This window comes from Chenopodium album, chromosome 21, assembly GCF_948465745.1.
Source record: "Chenopodium album chromosome 21, dcCheAlbu1.1, whole genome shotgun sequence".
Classification (NCBI taxonomy): Eukaryota; Viridiplantae; Streptophyta; class Magnoliopsida; order Caryophyllales; family Amaranthaceae; genus Chenopodium; species Chenopodium album.
In genome coordinates this window covers 4,546,412-4,574,337 of record NC_137854.1, presented here as the reverse complement: position 1 = coordinate 4,574,337, position 27,926 = coordinate 4,546,412, and the positions used below count along the sequence as shown (strand labels likewise).

General features: G+C 32.7%; 2 protein-coding genes across 2 annotated transcripts; both read left to right on the top strand.

The window, feature by feature from the left end:
* The first annotated feature begins 1,222 nt into the window (after positions 1 to 1,222).
* On the top strand, positions 1,223 to 8,464 carry LOC145601408 (UDP-rhamnose/UDP-galactose transporter 4-like). Its single transcript, XM_081657423.1, has 6 exons — positions 1,223 to 1,610; positions 2,592 to 2,830; positions 6,242 to 6,426; positions 6,514 to 6,714; positions 7,579 to 7,740; positions 7,860 to 8,464. Exons 2-6 carry the CDS (start codon positions 2,707 to 2,709, stop codon positions 8,193 to 8,195), a joined length of 1,008 nt encoding a protein of 335 aa, XP_081513549.1. The 5' UTR covers positions 1,223 to 1,610; positions 2,592 to 2,706; the 3' UTR covers positions 8,196 to 8,464.
* A 14,195-nt stretch (positions 8,465 to 22,659) lies between these two features.
* LOC145601685 (systemin receptor SR160-like) lies at positions 22,660 to 26,876 on the top strand. Its single transcript, XM_081657742.1, has one exon. The coding sequence runs from the start codon at positions 22,854 to 22,856 to the stop codon at positions 26,457 to 26,459; it is 3,606 nt and encodes a 1,201-aa protein (XP_081513868.1). The 5' UTR covers positions 22,660 to 22,853; the 3' UTR covers positions 26,460 to 26,876.
* Positions 26,877 to 27,926: the final 1,050 nt, after the last annotated feature.

The following is a 27,926-nucleotide window of genomic DNA, read 5'->3' as shown; positions in this document are numbered from 1 at the left end:
TTTGTTAGGTGAAATAACTTATAAAAACCAAGAATAAAATATATTATTCTTCATCAACCGAATATTCGACTCCATTGACAAACATATTTAATTAAATCATCGTTTACCTCACTAAGAAAACAACTTCGTGAGCTCCATACCTCCTTTAATTTCTCCCCTAATTGCTTGGATAAATACCAAAGTAATTTAGGTCAAACACCATTTAAAGCATATGTGTAAGTTTGCACATATCACATATGCATCAATGTGAAGAAGGTTGGTGGTTTTGGGGATGAGTATATGTGAATATATTTATGTGCATAAACATGCAAATTATTTATTATTAGAAGATGACAATTATGAAAAACTAATCTAGCTTGTTAGTTATTTGGGAACTTGAGGTAAAATTTTAAGTAACTTAATTTGTTTCAAACAAATATTTCACTATATATTTATTTTGGCGGTTATTTAATTTTAATTTAATACATACAAACTTTTTTTCACATTAAGACACGAGAATCACATTTGTTTATTCATTTTCTTATTACTTCTTTAGTACGTAGCATTACACTATTGGTCTACTAATTATTATTTTATGTACTTTTGTTTTATCTAAGACTCGTCTTTTTTCCCGGATTTTCTTTATCTCTTACTTTTCATTCATTTCCTTGTGTTCTAATGAAATGTAAAAGAATTCACTGAAAGTTAACAACCGTCAACATTCAACCAAAACCCCAAATAAAGTTTCTCAATTTGTATGATTCAACCTCATAGAAATCAAACCCAACAAACTATCCAATTAAGAAAAATATAGGGATTAGATGTTACCTTACCTAAATTAGGCACATACATAACATACATGTTTATTGTGGCAACTCCACAAACCCAACACAATTCTCATTACAATTGATTCCTAGATCATTTATGAAAAAGACCATTAATTAAGAGTTAAAACAGATAATTAACTTGTATTATAACTTATAAACTCCTCCTTTATGCTTTCATCTCACATGTTGATTTGACTAAAAAATCTAAGTAACTAATAATGAAAGCAAAGGAATAAACTTTTTGTAACCCCACCCTAAAACTTGCCACAACTTTTGGCCTCATAAATTAATTCAATAAATTATAATTATAAGCATTAAAAGGTCTTTAATTCATCATTCCAAAATTTCAAAACATACAATTAGTCCAAATCATACAATTTCATCAATTTTGGTAGGCTAATTCCCATCATAATTCATAATATAAATTACAAACCTCATTATAAAATTGTGAAATTCTCAACTCTAAACTTCTCAAGAACAAGAAACAAAAATAGTGGAAATTAGTTTTTTTCTTTTTTTTTAAAAAAAAATAAAATTTTAAAAAATAAAAGTAAACCCCAAAAAACCATGAAAAGATTGAAAACACAAAACTTGTGCACCTCCTCACTCTCTCTCTCTTCCAATCTACGTCTCTTCCTAACCCACTTTAATGGCGATTACAAAACCCTTAATTCCCACAAATATTAATTATAGAATCTCCATTGAAATCTCATTTCTCTCACTATTTCACTCTACCTTACTCTTTCTTTTACTTTTTAGCCTTCTTTTATCAAATTTTGGCTCTTATTATCACTGCAATCAAAGGTAAGCTCAATTTTTTCTGCAATTTCAGATTTTAATTTCTGGGTTTTGTTGATTTTTGACATTACATTTCTGGGTTTTGTTGTTTTACAGTATTACTAATCTGGGTTTTGTTGTTTTAGACTCCACATTTCTAGATTTTGCTGTTTTTGGATTTTAAAGTTATGGGTTTTTGTTCTTTGGTGCAATGATTAGTTGGGGTTGAATTAAAAACTGATCTGTTTCCCAGAAAATTTTGAAATTGTAATTATGTTACTGCTTGGAAATAATTAAAATGAAATGTGGAAATTTTCTGGGTAATATATGAAGTATAGTTGATTTTTGAAATTTGACACTGTTAGAAGTTTCCCATTATTTGTTTATATTAAAAAAAAGGACAAAGTTGAGATTGTATTTTAGTGTTTCCAGCATTATGATCTAAAATAATTTGTGTTTATAGGTTGTGCCATGTTATGGGTGAATTAAATAATATAATCTGACATAACATGGAAAGAAAAGGGTTTGTTGCTTGTGAAAATATTCTTATATATGGTAATGAATCATGATATTATTATAAATTTAATAATAATAGTAACAATAATAATGTAGTTAATTATGAAGGTAATGTAAGATCCAGTTTGTTGATTATTTTATTGGGACATATTACCTTAATTATTCTAGATCAACAAGGTAGGAGGGCCCTTTTAGTCTTTGAGACGTTAAGAGGAGACTTTTATTTATATATTTAATTGTTCTTGCTTAATTTTTTTTAATGAATACTTCATCATCAACTGCATATTTTTGATACTACTAATTCAAAGGTGGGTGCTTTTTGACTAGTCAATCTCTGTCAATTTTATAAGCTGGATTGCTTTGCATAACTATATTTCACATCTGTGAGTTGTGAGCGTGTCTTGCATAACTTGTCATTTGTAATTTTATTGTCGATTTTGAGTTCATTCAGATCTTGTAAGGCATCCTTTCTAATGTTGAGATAGTGTACAGGAGTTGTTGCAGCTATCATCTGGATTAGTTTTCGGGCTGTTTATCTGACGGTCTTTCAGTCAGGATAGACGGCTCTTTAGTGGCACTAAGGTCTCTGTAGCAGTGACTTCCTACGATGTCGAGTAAGGGTGATAAGAAAGCCGCTCTTGATGCAGGGGCATGGTTTTTTAATGTCGTCACTTCAGTGGGGATCATCATTGTTAACAAGGCCTTGATGGCAAATTATGGCTTCACGTTTGGTGAGGCTTCACAGTTTTTGATTGTACCTTTCTTTATGATATTATTGCTAGCATATCCTCTTCATCTTTGCTAATGATCTATAAATAGTTGACCTTTTGCTTTCTGCTGAACATGATTCATAATTCAGTTGTTAGTTGAGATTTAAATTTTATGACGTGATCACTGGCATACCACCTACAGTAACATTTGATATTGATTTGTTAATAGGAAGGAAATTCTCCAATTTAATATATTGATTTATTAATAGGAAAGAAATTCTCCAATTTAATGCCTTACTCATAATTTCAAATGGCTGTGTTCAAGAAACGGTATTATTGCTTCGTGTTAATAATTCAGAATTTTGTATTTTATTTTATTTTATTTATTTTTAACATTTTACTTTTTTAATTGATATCACTGGCATACCACCCACAGTAACATTTGATATTGATTTGTTAATAGGAAGGAAATTCTCCAATTTAATATATTGATTTATTAATAGGAAAGAAATTCTCCAATTTAATGCCTTACTCATAATTTCAAATGGCTGTGTTCAAGAAACGGTATTATTGTTTCGTGTTAATAATTCAGAATTTTGTATTTTATTTTATTTTATTTATTTTTAACATTTTACTTTTTTAATTGATGGGTCCTGCCATTGATGAAGTTTAAGAATCCAAATGCACATAGTTTCAACTTTGTCAATTACAAATCTTGAGATCTATGATAATGTACTGTATATGAAGGAGATTTATAAGCTAATACTAACGAAGTTATGAATACAGAGTAGTTTTTTGTTTGTTCCTCCCTGCCTGACTAATCTTTTTCCCTTCTCAAGTACTTTGTGTGAAAGAAGAGTGTTATTATTCTGTAACTTGAGGATTAGTGAGTAATTTGCCACCATAAACCCTTTTTCTTCAGTTGAGGATAGATCTGTAAGTTAATAGAATACAGATTGGCTGATGTTTAGATTCAGTCAAGTATAAATTGCTAACACAGATTCGACTTTCCAATATCTGATTGTATTTTCAAATTGGACTCAATCTCAATGTTAGAACTTAGAACCATACTTAAGTTTAACGTGGATGATTTATTTATTCATAAGAGGGTAAAATTTTGTATTTCATCAGCATCAAAGCATGATCATCTGGTGGGGTTTTTTCAATTTTGAATCTAAGTATGGGTTTAATAGGGCTGAATATGGGCAAGTTCTAGCCAAAATGATAAGCAGACTTTAATTTGGATTACTTTTGATTGATTTCAGAATTAGGTAAAACTAAAATAATTTGATCTAGATTGTATTGCGTTCTGTTGTGATAATTTGGTCTAGATTTAGATTTAAACAATTTAAGTCCAAATATTATTATAAGATCCGGACTTGGAAAAGTTCAATCTGGTCCATTTATAGTACGCACCCCAGAGCATGAGGATGGATTCTTGACATGACGGTGCTGGTGTGAACACTGTACAAGACTAGAGTGTTTAACAGGTAATCATACTGGGTTTCTCAAAAAAAAAAAAAAAAAAAGGTAGAAGAGAGGCACTCAGTTTACTATGTTGTTACTTTTGTTGGGTGGACAAGCCACCTATACTGTGCTGTTGGGAGCTAGATCTCTTTTTCTAAATCTGCATTGCCGAAGATGGTCCACAAGTCAGATGGGTACACATTGTACCTTAGGCTAACAATTGAGAATGATGCTTATAGGAAGAACTGCTGGAATTGGGCATGACAGTTTCATGTGACCTGGTCTTCTACTGGGCAGAAGCAGAGCTGAGAAGTCTTGAACTTCAAAGCGGCATAAAGCTAGCCAGCACTTGAACTAACTCGATCAAGGCTCTGCTTTGATCTTTACTTTAAGAAACACCTGATGTGTTTGCAAGAATGCTGAAATGCTGACTAGGAAATTGGGGTCACTCGTGGCAGGCTGGCAGCTTGCAATGCCTATTGGCTATGCCAACAATTTGAGAATTGATGGGGGCCATAGGGCTTCTATTGTCAATTTCAGGGACTAAACTGACTGCGGAAGGAAGTATGTGGTCAATTTCAATTTAGTGTGTAAGGTTATTTCATTTTACAGAATATTCTTGGATTTTCAATGAAAGGTGGGTAGTGTAAACCAATGACCCCCAGAAGACGTAGATCTATAAAGGTTTTGACACTGACCTGAACAGCTGTCTGGTGGATGTTATGTTGCCGAGAGAGCTTCTCAGCAGAAAAAAGTAACTATATAGAAGGAGTGGGAATATTTTTTTTGTATTGATCTTTTAATTAATGTCATGTTTGAATTGTGATGTTATGTTTTATCAAAGTCCGTGGTAGGCCAAAGTAAAGAGGTACACTGAAGTACACGGGGATGTGAGAATGGGCCAGGTAATATGGGATTACTGGGGAGGAAGTAGGAGGTAAGGCTGGCTTGCAGTGAAGAGAAGAAAGGAGGATCATGTAAGCCCGGGTATAAGGCACAAAGGGGGAGATTGAGGAAAGAAAGGAGTTGGAAATAGGAGAATGGGGCAGTAGGAAGAAACATGTGCCCTTAGGGCCTCTCCAGCAGTTGTATAGCCTTTTGGACTTTAATAGTGTAATTCTCATTGATTTTTTGCTGACCCTTTAGTCAATATGAGTGTCCAATTTTGAATTGACATTATGGATTTTGGCTTCAACAATATTGTCATCAAAACTGTAGGGTATGGATTAGGAACAAGGTTTTGTCACATTTCATAGGTCTGCTCCTTATGTGCTTCATTCCACACCATGTTTCATGGAATCCCCATTACTGATTGTGTGATGCTAACACTGCCATACTGGGTAGCTTCAACTTGCTTCTCAGTAGTATTTCGGATATCTTTTGCGTCACTACTTGGATGTCATTACTGGGATTTTGCAAAGAGAAGACCTACATAATGGGTTGGTGAGCTACTTCATCTATTGCTAATTGCTATGAATGATGGAACGTCCCTTGGAATACTATGTGTCTATCCTGGCACATTTTCACTATGCGGGGACCCCAGAGGACCTATGTGGCGTTGCATCTCCATGGTGTCTTAATTGAAAGAGTGACCAAGCTGTTGCCATAAGGGTTTAGGTTGTAACTAGGAATGTATCAACATTTGATGTTGGGGATGAGTCCACCTGTTGCCATATGGCAGATATGGGTATAGGCTGAGACTTAACTTAGGGCTGTATGCCTGTATGTGGTCAAGCTCGTACCTTGCACTAACATTGATTAAGCTTCAATCAATTATTACCATTCAAGTGGTGTTAGGTCTACCAGTGAATTCTGCAACTTTAATTTATAAATTTATATTCATATGTTATCATGAAAATTTGTTATAGTTTATCTGCTTGAAGGTTTTATAATTTATTTGTGATCTATGCTATGTTTCATTTTTTACTAATATGCTTAACTGGTGGAATTTTTTGTGTATTGCAGCAACAACATTGACTGGTCTCCATTTTTTAACAACCACTCTCATGACTTCTACGTTCCGCTGGCTGGGTTATATCCAGCCTACACAATTACCATTTTCAGATATTCTGAAGTTTGTTCTTTTTGCAAACTTCTCCATTGTTGGAATGAACGTGAGTCTGATGTGGAATTCTGTAGGATTTTATCAGGTCAGTTAAGCTTTCCATCGAATTGAATTGATAAAATACGGTGCCAAACTTAGCGCTTAATAGTAATGTGTTTGCCTCATCTTTCAGATTGCAAAGCTGAGTATGATCCCCGTGTCCTGTTTTCTTGAGGTAGCATTGGACAAGGTGCGGTACTCTAGGGATACCAAGCTTAGCATTTTATTAGTCCTAGTTGGGGTTGGAGTCTGCACTGTCACAGACATTAGTGTCAATGCCAAGGGTTTCATTGCTGCTTTTGTGGCTGTTTGGAGTACCTCTCTGCAACAATACGTAAGCTCTAAAACTATTTATTCTGTTGTTTGCTGCATGACTTGTCTGTTAATGAGAGCCAGCTAGTTTGTCTTCTCTAGCTGGCTTTATTTGGTTTCACTACCATGGCAGTTTTGGGCTATGAGATTCCAGATATAGAATGATAAAGTTTTGATGATTAGATTCAATATACAGTTATAATAGTCCTAATAGTCCAGTTTAAGAAAACGGAGATCTTAACTCTTGAAAATACTGATTCTGGTTCTCTGACAAGGTTCTCAGATAACCCATAATCTTTAAATTGTACAGCGATACTGAACAGATAGTGGTTTATGTAAATTTTTGGTGTTGGCATGTCTAATTCCTTGATAATCTACATCAACGGATGATAGCTGTGTGACTTGTCTTTTAGAGTTTTATTTTGGTGAATAATCAATGATGTACGAGAACAGCTCGTTCCTAATACCACAACTGGGGGAGGTCCAGATGTATGCTTTTATGAATGATATACGAGAACAGCTCGTTTCTGATACCACAACTGGGGGTGGGGGGGTCTGGATGTATGCTTTTATGAATAATCCTTGGTTAATTTTGCTTCAGTTTGTGAAAACAAAAAAAATCCCCCCTTTTTGAATAAATGGATTTGCAAGCTTTAACTTTTATCAACCTCACTGGCATGTTCAGTTTTTTTAGCAAGTTCAATCTCCATTTCAGCCATTAGCATTTTTGTATATCCTGAGGTCCTTGATTCCCCTGCATATTTGTTTCTTCACCTTCATGTCTGTTATGATTTTTCCAACTAAACCCTGCTGCTATTGCACTGAAAAACATCGCACCTTTTTCTTGTTTTGCATGTTCTTATGTTGATTTCGTTGCCTTCTGCAGTATGTACATCATCTACAACGCAAGTATTCTATTGGTTCTTTCAATCTATTGGGCCGCACTGCTCCAGTACAGGCTGCTTCTCTGCTTATTGTGGGGCCGTTTCTCGATCATTGGCTGACTGGCCAAAGAGTTGATGCTTATCCCTACAGCTCAGTATCTTTGGTAAGTAATTTTGCATGGTGTATTTACGTGATATTTGTGCCTTTTCGGCTTCTGCTCTAGCTCATCAGTTTCTGCTGGTTTTCTACAATCCTAATTATGTTGATTGCTTGTTTGTGCAGTTCTTCATCATACTCTCCTGTACCATTGCAATCGGCACCAACCTGAGCCAGTTTATCTGCATTGGTAGATTCTCAGCTGTGACCTTCCAAGTACTTGGTCACATGAAGACTATTTTTGTCTTAGTCATGGGATTCACTTTCTTCGGCAAAGAGGGTCTCAACTGGCACGTTGTTTTGGGCATGATTATTGCAATCTTGGGAATGATGTGGTATGGCAATGCTTCATCCAAACCCGGAGGAAAGGAGCGCTGGTCCCCTCCAGTCTCTGAGGCGGAGACGCAAGATCTTGACAAGTTGCTAGGGGCTGAATCCAATGAGCCCAATGGGAAGGTATAGATCTTTACTGAGGCTCAGACTAAACAAATAAATATGGCATACTAGAGAAAACAGCTGATGAGGAACAAGTCTTCAAGAATTTTTTTATACCTCCTTTATAGTTTTTCATGTTATAGCTCTTAATTTTATTTTTGCCCGTAATTTTATACCGTTCCTTAATATTATAGACTATATAGTGAAGATCAGATATATAGCATGAATACCTCCATTGTTTTGTGAACAGATTAGCATTTCAAAACTAATCAAATATTCAGATGTTCTTTTGGTTCTCTTGAATTCTAATGAGATACTGTTAAACCTCGTTGTTGTGGTTCTATCTTCTAGCCGTAATGGAGCTGAACATTTGCTAGACCTTAGCGTTGGGTTGTATAATGGACTAAATCAAATGGCCCGTCGTTCTGTCTACAGTTACTATAAGGCTGTGTATCTGTTTCATTAGTTAACATAAAAAATACACGAAAACTAGAAATCTACTCCATAGTCCATACTCCATAACATGTTTGCTTTATGCTCACAACGCGAAGAAACTAGCTTATCTAGTCCTCCATCAACGAAAATGTAGTTTTTACACCGGAAGTGCAACCAAACAACCGTGGGAGCTTTGCCTAGAGGCATCGTCGAGGGGTAACATTGATGCAGACGTTGTTACACGACCAGAGAGGGTCTCGTATAAAGGTTGGTGTTGGTCCGTAATAGATCCATAGGCATAGGGGAATTTGCATTAATGAGAAAACTGAAATGTACATGAACATGGTTTTCTGAAATAAAGAAGGTAGGGTATGAACAAATATAATACTACCCAGTAGTAGATTATGGACCGGCCATTTTCATAGCAGTAAATGCAAGAGTATGTAGTGGGATGATGGAAATGTCGTTTATAAAGAGTTATGTCTATCAGATGGTAGTGGTCCTTTCTTTTACCTGTTTGATTTTCTACATTTAATTTTTGCTCAAATAAACTAGGAGCAGTAAAACATTAATAATATGGCTAAATTAAGATATAGTTTTATATCTTGTTATTGATTCCTATTTATTTATTTTTTTTTAATACTGTGAATGATTATTATTCTTGTTTTTCAGGCCTATGTTTAGTTGCTGTTATTGTTAATGTTAATAAGAGATCAAAATAGTTTTTGAAAACTGGGACAAAAGAAGTAATTTTTCAATTAAATTATTTAAAATGTAATCCATAATAATAAATTACTCCGTAACATATTTTGGTAAAATCATTATAAGAGCCAAAAAAAACACTCTTTGACAAGTAAATACGAGGCAGATATATTTCTGAAAGTAGATCATTCCAATTCAACCTAGGGGATAGAGGGGTTCGGGCGTTTAAGTACTACAACTCTACAAGAGTACTTCAAATTCACAATATTAATGAATAGAAATAACAGATATAACATTGGATCAGATGACAATAAATTAACAATGAGATATATATATATATATACCATCGTACCTAAAATTGGTCTTCAATAATGTTCAACCCATCTAACATAACATCATAGGCCTTTTATACAATTATACCTTATCATAATCACCAAAGAAAAGTCAAGAAATTGAAGGTGAAAATAGGTAAAATTTTGAAAATAGTTTGGGCTTCAAGACAATGTCTCAAAATCAAAACATGAAGTCCCTAGAATATATGGTCCCACTTCCACACTCTCATTCATCTCACGAACGTTTATAATACAGTCTATGATACCTTGTATGCGATATACAGTTATACACAAATTTGTTTTTTATGATCATTTACTTATATAAAATCCATTTTTTTTTTTACGAGAATATAAAGTCCTATTTAAATAGATGGGCGAAAATAGTCTTGAGTGTATCGTATACTCGAGTGTATAAGGGAAATTAATATTATACTTGTATAATTATTGGCGAGGTGGACCCATCATTAACAAATGATGTTATGTTGATTGTTGTTGGGTGCCAAACGAGAATGGGAGTTGGGAAGAAGGATGGGAAAATCATTGTTGGGTAAAAACTACAAAAAGCATAGCCAAAAAGCCCAAAATTATGTGCAACCTAAAAGGCAAACTCATTCTCTACCAATTATCTTATACACGAAAATAATTATGAAAAAAATGGTAGGGTCGAATTCAAGGCTCCTCTAATTGTCTAATATCATCTCTCGTGTGGCATCATTGATTTTTGATTCCTAATCCTTGTTATCTCCTTTTTTTTTTCCTAAAGAATTTGTACTTGACTTTGCTAAAAACAAAGATGACCAAATGAAAGCCCTCTTAACCCCACACCCTTTCTTCTCCACCAACATAATTACCTATTTAATCATAATTTTAAATACAAGAATACGGATTTAACCCGATTCGTATATATTTTATCTGTTTTTAAATGTTCAACTTTCTTTTCATTTTTAATGTGGTGTGATTTACAGTACTTGGAAAAAATAAAACTTATTCATATTTTTTACAACTCCGGCTGTATCTTTAATTTACTTTGCTTTTTAGTGTTTACCTGACACGCCGGCAATATATACACGATATGTCTTTCACGTATAATTTTTCTAAACTGTTTACTTTAATTATTTTTCCTTATAATCACTCACCAATTTTTAGCTTTTCTAGAAATCATAATGAGGGCTTGTTTTGATTGACTGAACCGAGCTGAATTGAATATTTTATGAGAGAAGGAAATTAAGATAAGAAGTGAACTAAACTAAACTTATTGGAGCTTAACTAAACTGAAAATAAGCTGAAGATAACAGGCCATGAGTAACAATTTATAATACTCAGAGGAAGTATTTCACGCCCAATTTAAATAGCGATGTTTTTTTTAGTTATTTTAACCACCTTAGCTTCTACTAAAGTAAATAAAAGTTACTGAAGTAAATTTTATAGAAGGGAAGGGTTGGAACATGGATAAAGAACTCTGACAATTACAATAATGAGATTGCGAATTAGTCTCTGTATTGTCCATCTTCAGTTCTCCACTAGTAAAGTGTATGTAATTCTTGTTCGATTATTTTTTTCTATGGGAAGGGGAGATCAATTTTTATGGTGAAAATTCTATGGTAATTATTCTTAAAATGATTATCACTATACTTTATTTTAATTGACTTATGTGAATAATTACGATTTATGAGAGATAGTACCCATAATTTATATGTCTCTTGGCATTTTAAAAATAAATAGATATTGAATACACTACCATTAAGATATAACATGCTATTTTAACATTTTTATAAGCTATATTGGCACGTTTCATTGAGAGCTTTAAATCCCTTGAGTATCATACCTTTGCTTAAAATATGTTGCTAATTTTGGTTGGATGTAGACATGTAGTACGAAGTTGTAAATTTCATTACTTGATCCAAAAAAGTACTTTTGTAATGTAAAATATTTCACTTATACAACAAAAAAATATACAGTAGTTTAAATCATCAAAGAAAGAATTGATATAGTTTAATTAAAAAAAAAAAATCAAATTTCCCACAAATGAACTCTATAACATTAATCTCAATTCTTAAACATCGCACGTACTACTAAAATTTATCAAACAAATAACTACGCTTCTTAACATCTACGCTAACATATTTTATACACGTATGGACGTATAACTAACAACTTTTTCAAGTAGGCAAGTAGCAAATAATAATAACTTCATGATGATATTCTACATACTATTTTGAAATTTGATGACAAAACCACACAAAAAAAAATAGAATTTGTTGAATGTAGACGAAATTTTCACTTGAAAAAACAAGTACACGTTTACATGTTGATGCCATTTTCCACAAATTTATACAAAAAATTCCGGATTATCCTATTGTGTGTCCCAAACTTGTCCACCACCTTCTCTAACAAAATTCACTTAATTTCGCCAACTAAGTAATCAATCAAAAATTCAAAGTACGTACCAAATATTATTATTTGTAATCTAAAACTATATTATTCCAAAGTCCACACTTTAATCTTCCTTATTAAACCAAAATTTCTCTCTCTAATAATTGCTTGTTTATGTTAGTGCACGTGTGATGTGTTTTTTAGAGCCCATCTCCTTTCTTTTCTCCACCTTTTTTCCTCCTTTTTTTTTTCACTTACTTTCTTTATTTCACTTTGGAATTCTTTGGTGGTGAAACTTTTGTTAAAATTTATTATCCTTGATTGTATGTTTGAATGTTTCCGCGTGACAGCTGACATATTCAACTTATGTAAAGTGACATTTGTTATTCTCAAGCAACCAATTCAATTAGCTTAGCTTGTAAAGTTGATATTGAGGCCAATATTTAAACTTGAGAACGAATAATCTGTTTTATTCACGGTTTCTTGTTGTATATCTAATACATAATTAAATATAATTAAGCATGATATTTGAGCTGATAGTTAAAAGAAAGTAAAGGAGATAAAGAATTATTGTCCGTTAGTTAGTAAAGTCTTCAACAGTAGATAATACTTAAAATCTGATATCAAATCCCGTGTGAGTATACTTTGTAGCTCTCTGTATCTCTGAGAGTCGTAACGAGGATTAATTACCACTCAAGAGCCTTAAAGATGCACCAAGAGGATTAGGTTTAGTGTCTTAATGATAGGAGGAATTGAATGTGGGAATAGTTTTGTCAATAAATGCGAAAATAGTTGATACATCCCCCAATCTAAATTCCCATAATATTTGATTAGTTGATAACTGAAAGACCGTGCACGTGTAATAGATATTTTGTCAAAGTTAGCCAGCAATTTATATTCTGGCTTGCAAAGTAAACAGTACTATAACTTAATGATTCATTTTTTGTACGTACCTTATTTTAATTCTCATAATGAAGGTGAGATTGTATTACGTGATGTTGAATTCTTGGCTTATTTGGATTTAGGTGTTTTCATGCAAAGAATAGGTCAGGCTTCACTATCAATTCACAATGAAGGTGAGTTTTGAGACATATCAAAATATACTTCGTATATATTCTCTTTAGCTTAAGTTCAGTTCAGTTCAATTCCTAATTTCCCTCTCTCATAAAATATTCAATTCAGTAAATCAGAACAGACCCTTTATTCTTCTTTTCATATTCGGCTCAGCTGTTATACTTTGACTTTTACATTACATTATTTATACCTCTTATCTTATAAAGGGTTGGTTGAAGCTTAGGCATGTGGCCTGGGTTAATCTGTTGTAAATTTCTTAAATTTTACGAGACCAAATAAAATGGGCCGATAAAAAAGGAAAGTAAGACAAAGATAAAAGGATAAAGAAAATAGTGTTCTAGTTTTATTGACACAACTTATTTACAGTGTTTTATGCGATATTAAGTTATTGTTTGGTTATATGTTGTATGTTAATGAAAATTGGATGTAATGAGAGATAGTACATGACTTTGTATCAAAATTAAATGAAAGGTATCGGAGGAATCTATGTACTTATTATGGAGTATATATATATTTTTTTTTTATAGTGTTGTTAATTAGTGTATGGTGCGGAGTACTTGTTTATTATTCAATTTTACTTTTCACAAGGGTAACTCCAATGGTGCATATTTGTTGCAACTTATAATTTTCTACCTTAAATGGGAGAACGAAATTACTTGGCCATAGAGTGTGCAGCTGTTCTTTGCTATCTAGCCAAAATCAAACAACTTTGTTTGTATATTTTTAGAAAGTAGATAAACATAGATTTGATGATTTGATTGATATGTAAGATCATTGAAAGTTGAAACTATATGTGTTGTATATCACCATTTAAAAAAGATTGTACTATGTGGTATAAAAAAGAAAAAAATGGTGTGAGTGATTGATAGGTCAAGTCTTTTTTTTTTTTTTTTTTTTTTTTTTTTTTTTTTTTTTTTTTTGTGACAATATAGGTCAAGTCACAACACTCTTCTATAACTCTCTCTGTTTTTTATTTAAATACTCCAATTAAACGGTATATGTGTTAATGTTGAACTTTTTCCGATGATTACTATAATTATAAAAACTTAATATTCGAAAATATATATTGAGACGATTTCAACAAAAACTATTAACATGACTATATTTATATGTTTATACTTATATATAAAACAAAAATATTAATCAAAGTAGTGTATGTAAACATAGCAAATATCAAAATGGGATACTTAAATAAAAACAGAGAAAATACTCTTTATTCACTTGATTATGTACAAATTGACCATATACTTGTATATTTTACTTTTTCAGTGGCTCCTCTTCTTTTATCAGTGTGATAATTATTCAAAATTTATTTTTGGTACGTCTGCTTCTTTTATATGCGTAGCAATACAATGTAGCCTGTCTAGGTAATGTGATTGTGTCAACAAACAATAATTATTTTTGACATGTATCGTCTAGGCCATATATGCCATTGAAGAATATTAAATAGAAGTAACTCCACTAAAAACAGTGAATTTACTGCTGAAAAACAGTGTAAATTGATAATGGAAATGAAGGGAAAATAAAAAATCATCAGAAAATGCATGTACATAAGTTGTAACGTAGTGCAAATTGTGCAATACCCGTAGTTGTAAGTTGAGCAACAAAAACCGCAATCGAAAATTAGATCCTTTTGTCAAAAACAAATTATCTTACAGACTACGAGTACAATATATTTTTTTCCGATAATAGGTTATGATAAATGTTAAAGAACCAACTCAACACAAAACTTAAGCTTACAAATAAAATTAATTTAAAAAGTATAATACATTTTTTCGATAATAAACTATGTCACATGTTAAAGAACATAACTTAACTCAAAACTTAAATTTACGATTAAAGCCCACGATCGATTTATATACTTATTCGATAATGAACATTCGGAAGGAGTACATAACGTAGCTGTCGGCGTGTGTGGTTCGGAAGTGAGGATAAAAGGAATAGTCAAAGAAGAGGAGGAGAGAGAAAATGAAAGAAAAGGAAATTGTGGAAACAGCTTGTTTAGTTCAAAGCTCTCTGAGCCCAACTTCAGGAGGCCCAACCTTTTAGCTTGGGCCACGTCATCTGTAACAGACACTTGCACGTGCTCTTGGCAGATTGTGTGCCCCACTTTAACTTCAATTCCATCAAACAAGAAAAGCATTTCGGATTACATGAAAACAATAAACATTGACAATTAGAGGATACAAACCATTAAGGGTAGAATGGTAATTTCATTATAAAAGTATCCCTTGATTTTCCTATAATTCCAATCCTTCCATCTCAATTCCCATAAGCCTAGTTCTTTTGAGCTTCTGAGCAAAGTAAAGTACTGTCAGTAAATTATCAAAACTCAACAGAGTAGGGCTCACAAAGCAAACCATTGTAGCTTAGAAAAAATAGGGCTTAACCCTCCGTCTCTTTATTAATCTCCACTTTCTTTTAATTATGTGAGTAATAAATGATAGAAAGTGGACATGAATAAAGAGACGGAGAAGGTACTCTTTTTGTTTTCAAATATTTGCAAAAGTTGAAATAATGAACATGTTATACATCCTTGAAAAAAATTATTATTGTAATATTCATTAAAAATAATATTAGTTCAATAAAAAATTATTTAATAAAGAAAAAAAATAGTAATTTTAAAGAAAAATATAATTAAGTATTTATAGTTCAATAAAATTACTTAAAGTTTAGCAAAGATAAGGTAAAGAATAGACCTTAGTTTGTAAAATATATATATATATATATATATATATATATATATATATATATATATATATATATATATATATATATATATATATATATATATATATATATATATATATATATATATATATATATAAATAAAATTACTTAAAGTTTAGCAAAGATAAGGTAAAGAATAGACCTTAGTTACAATGATTTATGCGTGTTTTTGTCATGAATTCCTAATATAAAAATATACACGCTAATCCAACATTATAGTACAGGTATTATTTGGTTTTAAATTAAACATTAATAAAAGATGCAATCAAAGGTGATAAATGAAAAGTGTAAATATCAAAGTACTGCAGGTATATAGATAATTATAGTTTGAGAGAGATGCATACTTCGATCTTTTTAAGAAGATGAAAGAAGTGGAGATAAATGGGCGATTCGTGTGACCAAGGGTAAAAAGTATAAATCATTAGCCAAATAAAGTAATATGTATTGTAATTATATTGTACCTTTCTTAAAGGAAATTGTTACAATCAATAAGCAGTATTTGTGTTCTCATATACTGTTGATCATCCACCTTGTGGCACTCTCCCTGTCTCTGGCTATCTTGCTCAATTTAAGAGCCTTATTTTACACATACCATATACACATTAAAAATTTGAAAACAATGTCCCATGTTTCTCTTAATCATTAAAGTTCTTGCATGTTTTCCCCACAAAATAAAACACTTCCAATAGTAATAATACTTATTTACCACAAAAATAACAAATAAATAGAAAAAATTCGTTAAAGATTATAAATAATAAGGACTCATAATTCTTATTTATACATCAAATTGAAGCTTTGCCCGGCCAATTGCTAAAAAACTCAATTTATTGGAGCTACTTTTGGATCGATCTGACCCGTGTCGCACATATGACTTATGATGGGTGAGTCTTTCAATAACAGTTTCTGTATACAATGAGACTCACAACTCGATAACTCCTTTGGCTTAGTAATTTATTCGTACATTTTTTTTTTTGCTTCTTAAATAGACTTATGCACTTATCCATGCCAATGAGGATTAGAAAGGATGGGTATAAGTTGGATGAATATGCCGAAATTTAGGTCCTATCATAAAAGTTTCGAAAGGGACTTACTAGCCGTGTAATTTTGAGGAACTTATTAGTCATGTCTCATGTCAAATTTCTTCCTGTCATTTTTGAATTTTTCCATGATATATATGTACACGAAATCTTTTGCTACACAAACGATTATGCGTCATGTTTTTTCTACACTAATAATGTGATAATGCATCCAAAAACCATAGGCTAAAATCTTATAATATAAAACGATCGACTAGACCAAAATTATATAAAGGATTAAGCTTTTGGCCTATTTATTCTTTAAATCTTACTCATATATCTCTTGGTCATAAGCAATTTGAAGTTCTTTTGAAAGGGAGAGTTCTTTTTGTAAATTGAAAATTAAGTTTTAGTGGTGAATGAACTAGGGATTGAACGTAATTGATTTCCTCACGAGTACAAGACTATATCAGTAATTGTGGTTCACTAATAAGAATAGTGTGCTCTATATATCCAAATGAATCCGTGCGACTTATCTAGGTTGTATCTCTATCACTGTATTTTCACCTATTTTTAGGATTCGACTTTTAAATTATGATCATTTCATATTTTTGTACAAGTTTATGTAATTCAATAGGTTTGAATAAGTTTATATTTAAGCAAACAAAGATTTCCCATCAAGCTAAATTCACAACTAAAACAAATTTCACAGATGATACGTTAGTTTAGACAAGTCAAATACAGTAGAGTTTAAATCTTATTACAACTTAGATATTCATTTGACATTATTTATTGAACTTTTTTTCAAGAAAAAATATTCTTAATGAACAAAAACACCCCTAATCTATTGGAAGAAAATTGAGACATTATTGAATTTTTTTTTTCTAAACATTTTTGAAACTTTGTTATTATTATCTTTAATCTCTTTAAATTGCAATACATAATCCATATTTTAACTTTCAAGATATATACTTGGAAAAAATAATGGTACACGTGGCATAATGACAAGAACATTTTGTTCAACGGAATGATCATATATAATTTCCTTTTTGCTAATTTCTCCAACATTTATCATTATTTCATACGGAATAAATTTTAAAATTACGGCATGCATACAATAGTTTGCAAATATAGAGGGGACAAATATATGCACGATCTAGTAATAGGAGTATAGGGTTGATTCTATAAAATTAGTAGCACACATATATTTGCTCTTATTCAAACATGTGTCACCTGATATGATCTCTAACTATTTTTTTTTTTGAAGACAGATCTCTAACTAATTTTATCAGTTATAGCATCGCTAGGTTTTGTAGCTTGACAAAATGCCTATACTTGAATTGGATTCCATTTCAATTTCAAATTATTTTGGTTTTGCTTATTTAAGAAATAAAAGAAATATTAATGTCAAACAATTGATTAATTAGCATAGTAGCACATGCATGAATGCATGATGATAAGGTTGGTTAGCCAGTGAATCAAAGATTTTACGACAAACATGTGATATTATATAGTTTAACATGAAAATAATTGTAAATAACTGTGTTACGAGCAAAATAAATACGGTCTTGTTTTTTTAAAGAGTAAGGGTCTGTTCTGATTGACTGAACTGAACTAAACTAAACTGAATATTTTATGCGAGAAGGAAACTAAGAACTGAACCGAACTAAACATAATCTGAAGAGAACAAACCGTAATTACTTTATAACGGAACTTGTAAATATATGTATAACAACCTTCCTTCGTGTTACATGTCGCTAGTCGAAGAAATGTAAGGGGAGCGAGGGATCAAAGAAAAGGTTAGAAGAGCAATGACTATAATAGTATTGCAATATAATTGGAGATGAGAGCCGCATATATATATTGCATGCAATTCCACTACGTGCAATCTATACCTAGCTAGCTGCTTAATAGTTTAAATGCCATTATTGGTCATTTTGAAAGGAAATGAGAATTCAATGTTAAAAATCAAATTAAAAAAAAGGAAGACAAAAACAAAAAAGAAAGAAGTGACCACTATAAACTTGAATTGCTTGTATTATGTAGGATTGGAAGTATCATCAATAAAAATAACAGTATTGCAATTTATTCTCTACTCCGTTTAAATTATATTACGTATTAATGCCTTTTTTTGTCGATCTTTTCTTTTTTGTTTTTTCTGTGCACTCGTTAGAGCATGAACGAATATCTTCAATTGACGCTATTGTAAAACATTCACAAAACTTTTTTTAAGCTCATGAATGATGAAAATGATTAAAGTTATTTTTTCGAAATAGAGATCAGGCTGGAAAAATAAAAATAAATGGAGGGAATATTAGATAATGCTAATAGCTCAACAAATTTGAAGTATCCTCCCTATGCCTAATCAGTTGAAATTTGTTTTTTTCTCAATAAATACATATAACCAGTTGTAATTTAGGGACGGAGGAAGTACTTTTTTTTTTAGGGATGGAAGGAGTATAAAAACACGGAGTATAAAATACAAGTGAAGCTCAAAATAGAATAAAAAAGTAAAAAATTAAGATTGAATTGAATTAAATTAGAGAACACCGAAGAGGGTGACATACTTGCATTAATGTGGGTCCTACAAATGGTGGTACTACAATTATTTTATTTTAATCAAGAGCTTAAAGCCAAAAAGGCTGACAAATTACTTCGTATTAACTTAAAATAAAAACAAAATCAAAGCTGTAGTAATAATCATAATATAAAAAAAAAAAAACAAAAATAAAATTATAAAGAGGGACAAGAAAAAAAGAAAAATTAAAGATACTAACGTACCTTCTAGCTTTTCAGTCTTACGGGCCTAGAATAGTAGAACAGATGTGACAATGTGTTGTTTAAAATTAATGGTACTACGAATAATACTTAAATTAATATAAGAAGAGGCCTTTTGGCCCTAAAAACAAACCAAAAATCACATTATCTATTTCATCATCTTTTTAGTCTCGCCTCGTCCTTGTGAGGCCGAGACCGGACCCAAATTCGAGTCGAGCTTTTTTTAAAAATTATAATATTATAATAATATATTTTTTGATGAAAAGTATTATAATAAAATTAGCAATAATGTAGAATCTCCTACCCTTAATAAAAAAATAATAGTTGATACGATTGGACAATGATGTATTCATCTATCCAACCTTTCCTAATCTTCCGCACGCGGAAACTTATTAGTGAGACAACCGAATCCTTTGGTATGGAAATACAAAAATTAATGTCATTTCTTTCAAAAAGCCTAGTTCAATTCCTAACCCTCCGTTACTTATCATCATTCTGTAAGAAAAATAGTTTATGCATAAGTTATGTATTTGAAAGATTTTTGTATTTCTAATTAACTAGCTTAGAACATTAAATTAGATTGGTATGGTAAGCATGCGGAATTAATGCTTCTGAAACGATTGAAAATAACGTGAACAAAATAAGATCAAAGAAAAGTTTGCTAATCGACGTTTTCATGCAAGGGAGTACAATAGAGCATGATTCACCCGTGATTGTGATATGCAAGGGAGTATAATAGAGCATGATTCAACTCGTGAATTTCCCAATTGTTTTTTCCATTAAAATTTAGAATTAACTGACAATAATTAAGGAGGTCATCATACAACAGGGAAAAATATTGAAAAAAACTATGTATGGTAGTTATTAACCAACAAATGTATATTATGTAAATATAAATAACATCATGAGCCAGTATAATCCAAAGTAAATAATAAAAAGTCAATATAAAATGGTCAATACGGGACGAAAAGATTACAAATTCTCTAGTAATGAAGATGGAGAACATTAACTATGGCCTATGGGACATAAATTCAAATTCTATTCACTTCTACGTGTGGATACGTCTCATACTCTACAAAGGCTACAATAGGTACCGATCAATCCATATTGGCCATTGTTGTGGACCAATTATGTCGAGGATTAGGCTTGTAATAAGACGGGGTCGATCTTAATCCCTATAAAACCTTTTGTAATTGATTTATTTTAACTAATTAAAAAAATACAATAGTGCATTTAATTTGTATTCAGAAGAAAATAATATAATACTACGGAGTTTTTTTCTTTTTTTGTTTTTGTTTTTTCCTGGTGCCAAATTTAGGAACAAAAATATACGAAGTATACAAGTAGATTCTAGATTTCTAGTCAACACTCAGTTTATTTATGCTACTTACCAAGACGTCAGATGTTAACTACTACTACAGTCTACACTCTAGTACTCTACATTGTATTCAACTTTGTAGAATGGGAAGAAGTGTCTGAATTTACGTTTTTGCTATTTGGACGGTAGACCCTAATTTATGGTCAATAGTAGTTACGGTTATTTTAATAAAATTATTTACAAATAGTGTGATTATAACTAGTTCCTGAAGAAATTGACTAATAATAGAAAAGATATACATTAACATTTGACATTAAAATTGCATAAACCAGAGCCTAAATGTGCACAAACTTGAGTTATTTGACATGGTCACAAAGCCTAACATATGAGCTTTACAAATACTATAATATCACCACCACCTGTTTCATCCTCATCAGTGGTGAGCTGGTGGCATGGTACCATATCCTCGTAGATGACATTTGATATGTTTGTCTTGAGAAAAATGCTTTAATCAAGAATTGAATTCATATCGTAATAAGTAAATGAAAGTACGAGTATAAGTTATTGAATGATCTAATTTGCAAATCACTTATGTGTTTTGGTTTGAATAAGACGAGAGTAAAATACGGTAACAAGTTCATGAAATGAGTTGAAGGGTCATCAAGTGAAAATGTTGGCTTCATCAAAGGCAAGAAGAGAGTTGGTTAAAACAGTGTTTTTAACTTACTAATCGAGGGCATATGTCATCCTATTATGTAATGTAATATGAAAATCACAAAAGGTAGAATTTTCAAATTTTTTTTTTTTTTTTTCATTTTTACTGTGATCCCTACTCCCTCCGTCCCTTTATTACATGCCTGTATTCCTTTTTGGGGTGACCAAAATTAAGTGTCTGTTTCTAATTATAGGTTGTACTTTTTGCCAATATTATTCTTGTTTTGATGAGTTGTCATCATTTTTCTTTTTCTGTTTTGTACTTTACATCAATTCTCAATACTTTCTCTCTCCTAATTCTCAACCACCTTTTTCTCTCTTTCTATCTCTCTCTAACCCCACATGCATATTTGTACTTCCAATTTTTAGTTTTAAGGAATCTTAAGCTTTTTTAATTCCCGTGCAAAATGAGAAAAAGGCGTGTAATAAAGGGACGGAGGGAGTATAATAACACAGGGGGAAAATCTTATAAAGACATGGTTTCATGTGTTTAGTAGATTAAATTTTGAATTTACATATTTATTAAATGTTGTTAACTTCTCTTAATAGAGAATTTTGTAGTCAAAGTAGAGTACAAGACCACAATACACAACATAGAATAAAAAGGGTAAAAATAAAGACGGCATGGCTAGCTTTTTAACCGGGGACCCTTCGATGTTGACATGTGTAATTGCTTTAAGATGGATCCATGGTTACTCACACGAACACATTTTCCTTTTCTTTTTCATAAAAAAAAACCTTGATAGACAAGACAAATAAATAAACAAACACCCCATTTTTTATTTATTATTTTCTTTTAAAAAAAATCTCAAATCAACCCAAAAATTAATTATTTACACCTTCCTTCCAATTACCCCATTTCACACCCCATATTTTTAAAAAAAAAAAAAAATTATTATTTTAATTTTTTTTTTAAAATTAATTTTTTAACAGACGAGAGAGAAAATGAAGGAGTTGGAAGAACAAATTTATAGAGAGAGAGTATCACATGGCATGTGAGCAACAGCTGTTACCTCCACTCCTCCCCAAGTCTTCATCTTTCTCTCTCTTCTCTTAATATATACTCTTCTCTTCTTTCTTAGTCCAGTCTTTCACCTCTCTTCTTTCTCTCTCCTCCCCTGTTTCTCTCTCAAGCTCTCATCTTTCTCATCAATGGCGGACTCTGAAACCCTAACTAATTAATACCCACTTCCTATTTCTCCTTCATGATTCAATGAAACAATACCCAGAAAAAATGAACCTAATTTACACCTTCTTACTACTCTTTCTCTCTCCTCCCCTGTTTTCCCCTGTTTTTTGTGCTAAAACTAGTGATTCCCAGAAATTATTGAGCTTCAAATCTTCTCTTCTTGACCCGAATACCCTCAAAAACTGGGTTGAAAACTCCGACCCGTGTCAATTCACTGGAGTTTTCTGCAACAATTCAAGAGTTACTTCTTTGGATCTCACTTCACTTTCTCTTTCTACTGATATTTCCTCTGTTTCAACTCATCTTTTTTCCATTGAACTTCTTACCTCACTTTCTCTCTCTTCCTGTAATATTACTGGCTCTTTTGAACAAATTTCTGTTTGTTCATCTTCTCTCTCAGAAATTGACCTATCTCACAACTCTATTTCTGGGTCTTTCTTTGATATAGCTAGGTTATCTTCATGTTCTTCTCTTTCTTCTTTGAACATCTCTTTCAATCTTCTAGATTCTTCTAGAGATTTCAAGGGTTCTTCACCTCCTCATTTTGGGTTACCCTTAAAAAGTTTGGATGTTTCTGGGAATCAGTTATCTGGGGACCAAGTTCTTCCATGGGTGGTTTCTCAAAGTTGTGAGAAGCTTACTTACTTTGCTATAAAAGGGAATAATCTAGATGGGAGTTTTTCACTTTCAAAATGCTCAAATTTGGAGTATTTGGATATTTCATCAAATAATATCTCAGCCCCATTTCCTAATTTTGGGAAAGATTCTCCTAATTTGAAGCATATTGATATATCTTCTAATAAATTTGCTGGAAAAATAGAGGGAAATGCACTAATTGGGTGTAATAATTTGAAGTTTTTGAATATATCAAGTAATTTGTTAACTGGTGGATTTCCCTCATTTCCATCATCTTCAAGCTTGGAGTTTGTTAATTTGGGGAGTAATCAATTTCAAGGGGTGATTTCTGAGAGTTTTGCTGATGATTTCTGCTCAAATTTGGTGGAATTTGATGTCTCCTTCAATAATTACACTGGTATGATCCCCACTGGCTTTGAATCTTGCAAAATGTTGGAAATTTTTGATATTTCTAGCAACAATTTCACTGGGGATTTGCCTGTTGATTTGTTGTTAAAAATGGGGAATTTGAAGAAATTAAACCTAGCTTTTAACAACTTTGTGGGTGTTTTGCCTGATTCCTTTTCTGCTCTTGCTAGTTTAGAATCATTGGATTTAAGTTCAAATAAAATTTCTGGGAAAATCCCATCTGGGATTTGTGAAAACCCTAGTAAATTGAAAGAACTTTATCTCCAAAATAATATGCTCACTGGCCCAATTCCTCCTACTATTGGTAATTGTTCTCAGCTAGTTTCACTTGATCTTAGTTTCAATTACCTCAATGGGAGAATCCCATCTAGTTTGGGCTTACTTACTCAGTTGAAAGACTTGATTATGTGGATGAATAAGCTTCAAGGGGACATCCCTACTGAGCTTCAGTACATTCCAACACTCGAAAATCTGATCTTAGACTACAATGAGTTGACTGGTACTATCCCTTCTGGATTGATGAATTGCACAAACTTGAACTGGATTTCGCTTTCGAGTAATAGGTTGAGTGGAACTATACCATCTTGGATTGGTAGGTTGAAGAATTTGGCTATCCTTAAGCTCTCTAACAACTCGTTCTACGGTGAAGTCCCATCCGAGTTGGGGGAATGCAAGAGCTTGTTGTGGTTGGATTTGAATAGCAATATGTTGAATGGGAGTATTCCTCCTGCTATTGCCAAACAGTCGGGGAAGATGGCTATTGGACTTGTTGTTGGGAAGAAGTATGTGTACCTGAGGAACTATGGAGGTAAAGGGTGTCATGGCACGGGTAATTTGCTCGAATTTGCCGGGATTAGGTCTGATGCTGTTCTTAGAATCCCTACAATGTGCAAATTTCAGCAAGTCTACCAAGGTCATACTCAGCCTAATTTTAACTACAATGGCTCCATGATTTTCCTTGACTTGTCTTACAACAATCTCCAAGGTGGCATCCCAAAGGAGCTCGGCACAATGTTCTATCTCTCGATTTTGAACTTGGGTCATAACAATCTCTCCGGTCCAATTCCTGAAGATCTTTCAGGGATGAAGAACATCGGCGTTATGGATCTTTCTCACAACCATCTCTCAGGGTCCATTCCTTCGTCTTTGGGTGGCCTTTCTTTCTTGACCGAGATTGATTTGTCCAACAATGAGCTCTCTGGTATGATTCCGGAATCAGCACAGTTTGAAACCTTCCCGGCTTCTAGATTCTACAATAACACCGGCCTCTGTGGGTATCCCCTGGCAGCTTGTGATAGAAACTCGGATGCAAATTCGTCTAATCATAAAAAGCATGGGAGGCAGGCTTCTCTTGCTGGAAGCGTGGCAATGGGGTTGCTGTTCTCTTTGTTCTGTATATTCGGGGTGATCATTGTTGGCATTGAGGTGAAGAAGAGGAGGAAGAAGAAGGAATCTCTGCAGGATATCTATATGGATGGTAACTCACAAACGGGCAACAACACCGCTTCTGCCTGGAAGTTTACCAGTAATCGCGAGGCATTGAGCATCAACCTTGCTACATTCGAGAAGCCACTTCGGAAGCTTACTTTTGCTGATCTTCTGGAAGCCACAAATGGGTTTCATGATGACAGTATGATAGGCAAAGGCGGGTTTGGTGATGTTTATAAAGCTCAGCTCAAGGATGGCAGTGTTGTTGCTATCAAGAAGCTGATACAAATAAGTGGGCAGGGAGACCGAGAGTTCACTGCTGAAATGGAAACAATCGGGAAGATCAAACACCGCAACCTTGTGCCTCTCTTGGGTTACTGCAAAGTCGGGGAGGAGCGGTTGTTGGTGTACGAATACATGAAATATGGATCCCTTGAAGATGTCCTGCATGATCGAAGGAAGGCTGGGATCAAGCTAAATTGGGTTGCAAGGAGGAAAATCGCGATAGGGGCAGCTCGAGGGTTAGCTTTCCTTCATCATAATTGCATCCCCCACATTATTCACCGCGACATGAAATCTAGTAATGTTTTGCTAGATGAAAACTTGGAGGCAAGGGTATCTGATTTCGGGATGGCCAGACTTATGAGTGCAATGGACACTCATTTGAGTGTGAGCACATTGGCTGGTACACCGGGTTACGTTCCACCCGAGTACTACCAAAGCTTTAGATGTTCAACCAAGGGGGATGTGTATAGTTATGGTGTGGTGTTACTTGAGTTACTAACAGGGAAGCAGCCTACAGATTCACCTGATTTTGGTGACAATAATCTTGTTGGTTGGGTGAAAATGCACGCAAAATTAAAAATAAGCGATGTATTTGATCCCGAGCTAACAAAAGAGGATCCGAATTTAGAAATCGAGCTCTTGGAGCATCTTAAAGTCGCGTGTGCTTGCTTGGATGACCGACCGTGGAAACGGCCTACAATGATTCAAGTCATGGCAATGTTCAAGGAAATCCAAGCAGGTTCAGGGTTCGATTCAGGGTCTACCATTACAGGAGACGACGGAAGTTTTACTACCATGGGCGGGAGTTTTAGCACCACAGTCGATATCCTAGATATGAGCATAAAAGAAGTCCCAGAAGGAAACTTCAAATAACATCTCCTAAAATTTTCGAATTCGCCGGAACATGAAGGTGGTAGTCTTGAAGCTCCACAAAATTTTCCTCTATACCACCACCATGGAATGGTATAAACAAAAATTTTCACTGTATGTTGTAACCATTAATGTATGTATAATCAAACTTTTTTTTTTTTTTTTCTTTTTTCATTTTATACATAGGTGGTTTTTATTAATCACCTTTTTTTTACCTTCTTTTTTGAGGTCACTTTGTAGTTTGTACATAATGTATTAGAACTTCTAGTAGTTTTTTTTTTTCTTAAAATTGTTGTTAAAAATGTTGCTAGAATGCTAGTAGATCCGTGACCTCATTTTGATAGTGACCAAGTGTAGCAGGCTATTTTGGCCATTTTCTTTAGAAGCACTTGATTTGTTTTTATACCTTTTTTTTTTCTTTATACTTTACTGGTATTCCCAATACTAACTTTGAAATGTCATTATTAAATGTCCCTCTATTTTTATGTCACACTATACCATATTATATCTACCACTCTCCAATATAATAAATTTTTATGTAGTGTAGTAGTACCACTAGTAATAAAAAATTTATTGGTCATTTCTATAAATATCTCTTCTTTTTATACAGTAGTAATTAGTTAAATATTTTTACTGTTGAAAAATTGTGGGGGTAAAATAATGAAAATAATTGAGGGGGGAGGAATCACATACATACAGTCTAAGAGAGGGGCTATATGCTATGGTTGAGGTATCTGAGATATGCAGTCAAGTAAAACAAGAAAGTTAGTGTTTCACCCTCACATGAATCAATCAATCAAAACAATAAAACAAGTGCCTTTTCCATGTAGTTGCCCTTTGCTCTGACACATCCATCTATCCTTGAGACATTACATGCTCGTACGGAGTGTTGTCTTCATATACCCACTCTATTCGACTTATTTTCACTTATGTACGGTACAGAAAATCTCAAGAATACCTCAAATAAGTTAGATTGATAATATTTTTTAAAAATTAAGATAAATTCAATAAATATAAACTCAGATAAAAACTGATAGCAACTAATCGGTACTCTATATAAAATCAGGTAAATAAAACAGACTCAAAACTTGAAATCAAAGTTAGAATGCAGGTCAAGTTTATTGATTTCTCCGTATTAGGCACATATTGACCCACCTTTACATGGAATTTGGTCAATTAGGGGAAATCGTTTCCTCGGTATGAAGAGTATGTTTTCTTATTTTCCTTTGTTTGGTACTTAAAGAGATTGAACATAATTATTCATTTATAAGTATCTTTCTTTTACCTAATTGGTGTATTCCGAAGTATCCTATATAAATTCTATAACCTTATCTTGATGATGAAATATAAGTTCCAAAAAAGAAAACAAAATAACAGAATTATCAATTTTCAACACATGGGAAAAAATTTCGTTATATTCATACCAATTTTGAAAATCTTAGCTTGCAATCTTAAAACACCATTTAATAA

Bases quoted from the DNA above. Each gene is read 5' to 3' on its own strand.
- LOC145601685 (XM_081657742.1), top strand. From the start codon at position 22,854: ATGAAACAATACCCAGAAAAAATGAACCTAATTTACACCTTCTTACTA.
- LOC145601408 (XM_081657423.1), top strand. From the start codon at position 2,707: ATGTCGAGTAAGGGTGATAAGAAAGCCGCTCTTGATGCAGGGGCATGG. The intron at 2,831-6,241 runs GTGAGGCTTCAC...TGTGTATTGCAG, and splicing joins AAATTATGGCTTCACGTTTG to CAACAACATTGACTGGTCTC. The intron at 6,427-6,513 runs GTCAGTTAAGCT...CTCATCTTTCAG, and splicing joins ATTCTGTAGGATTTTATCAG to ATTGCAAAGCTGAGTATGAT.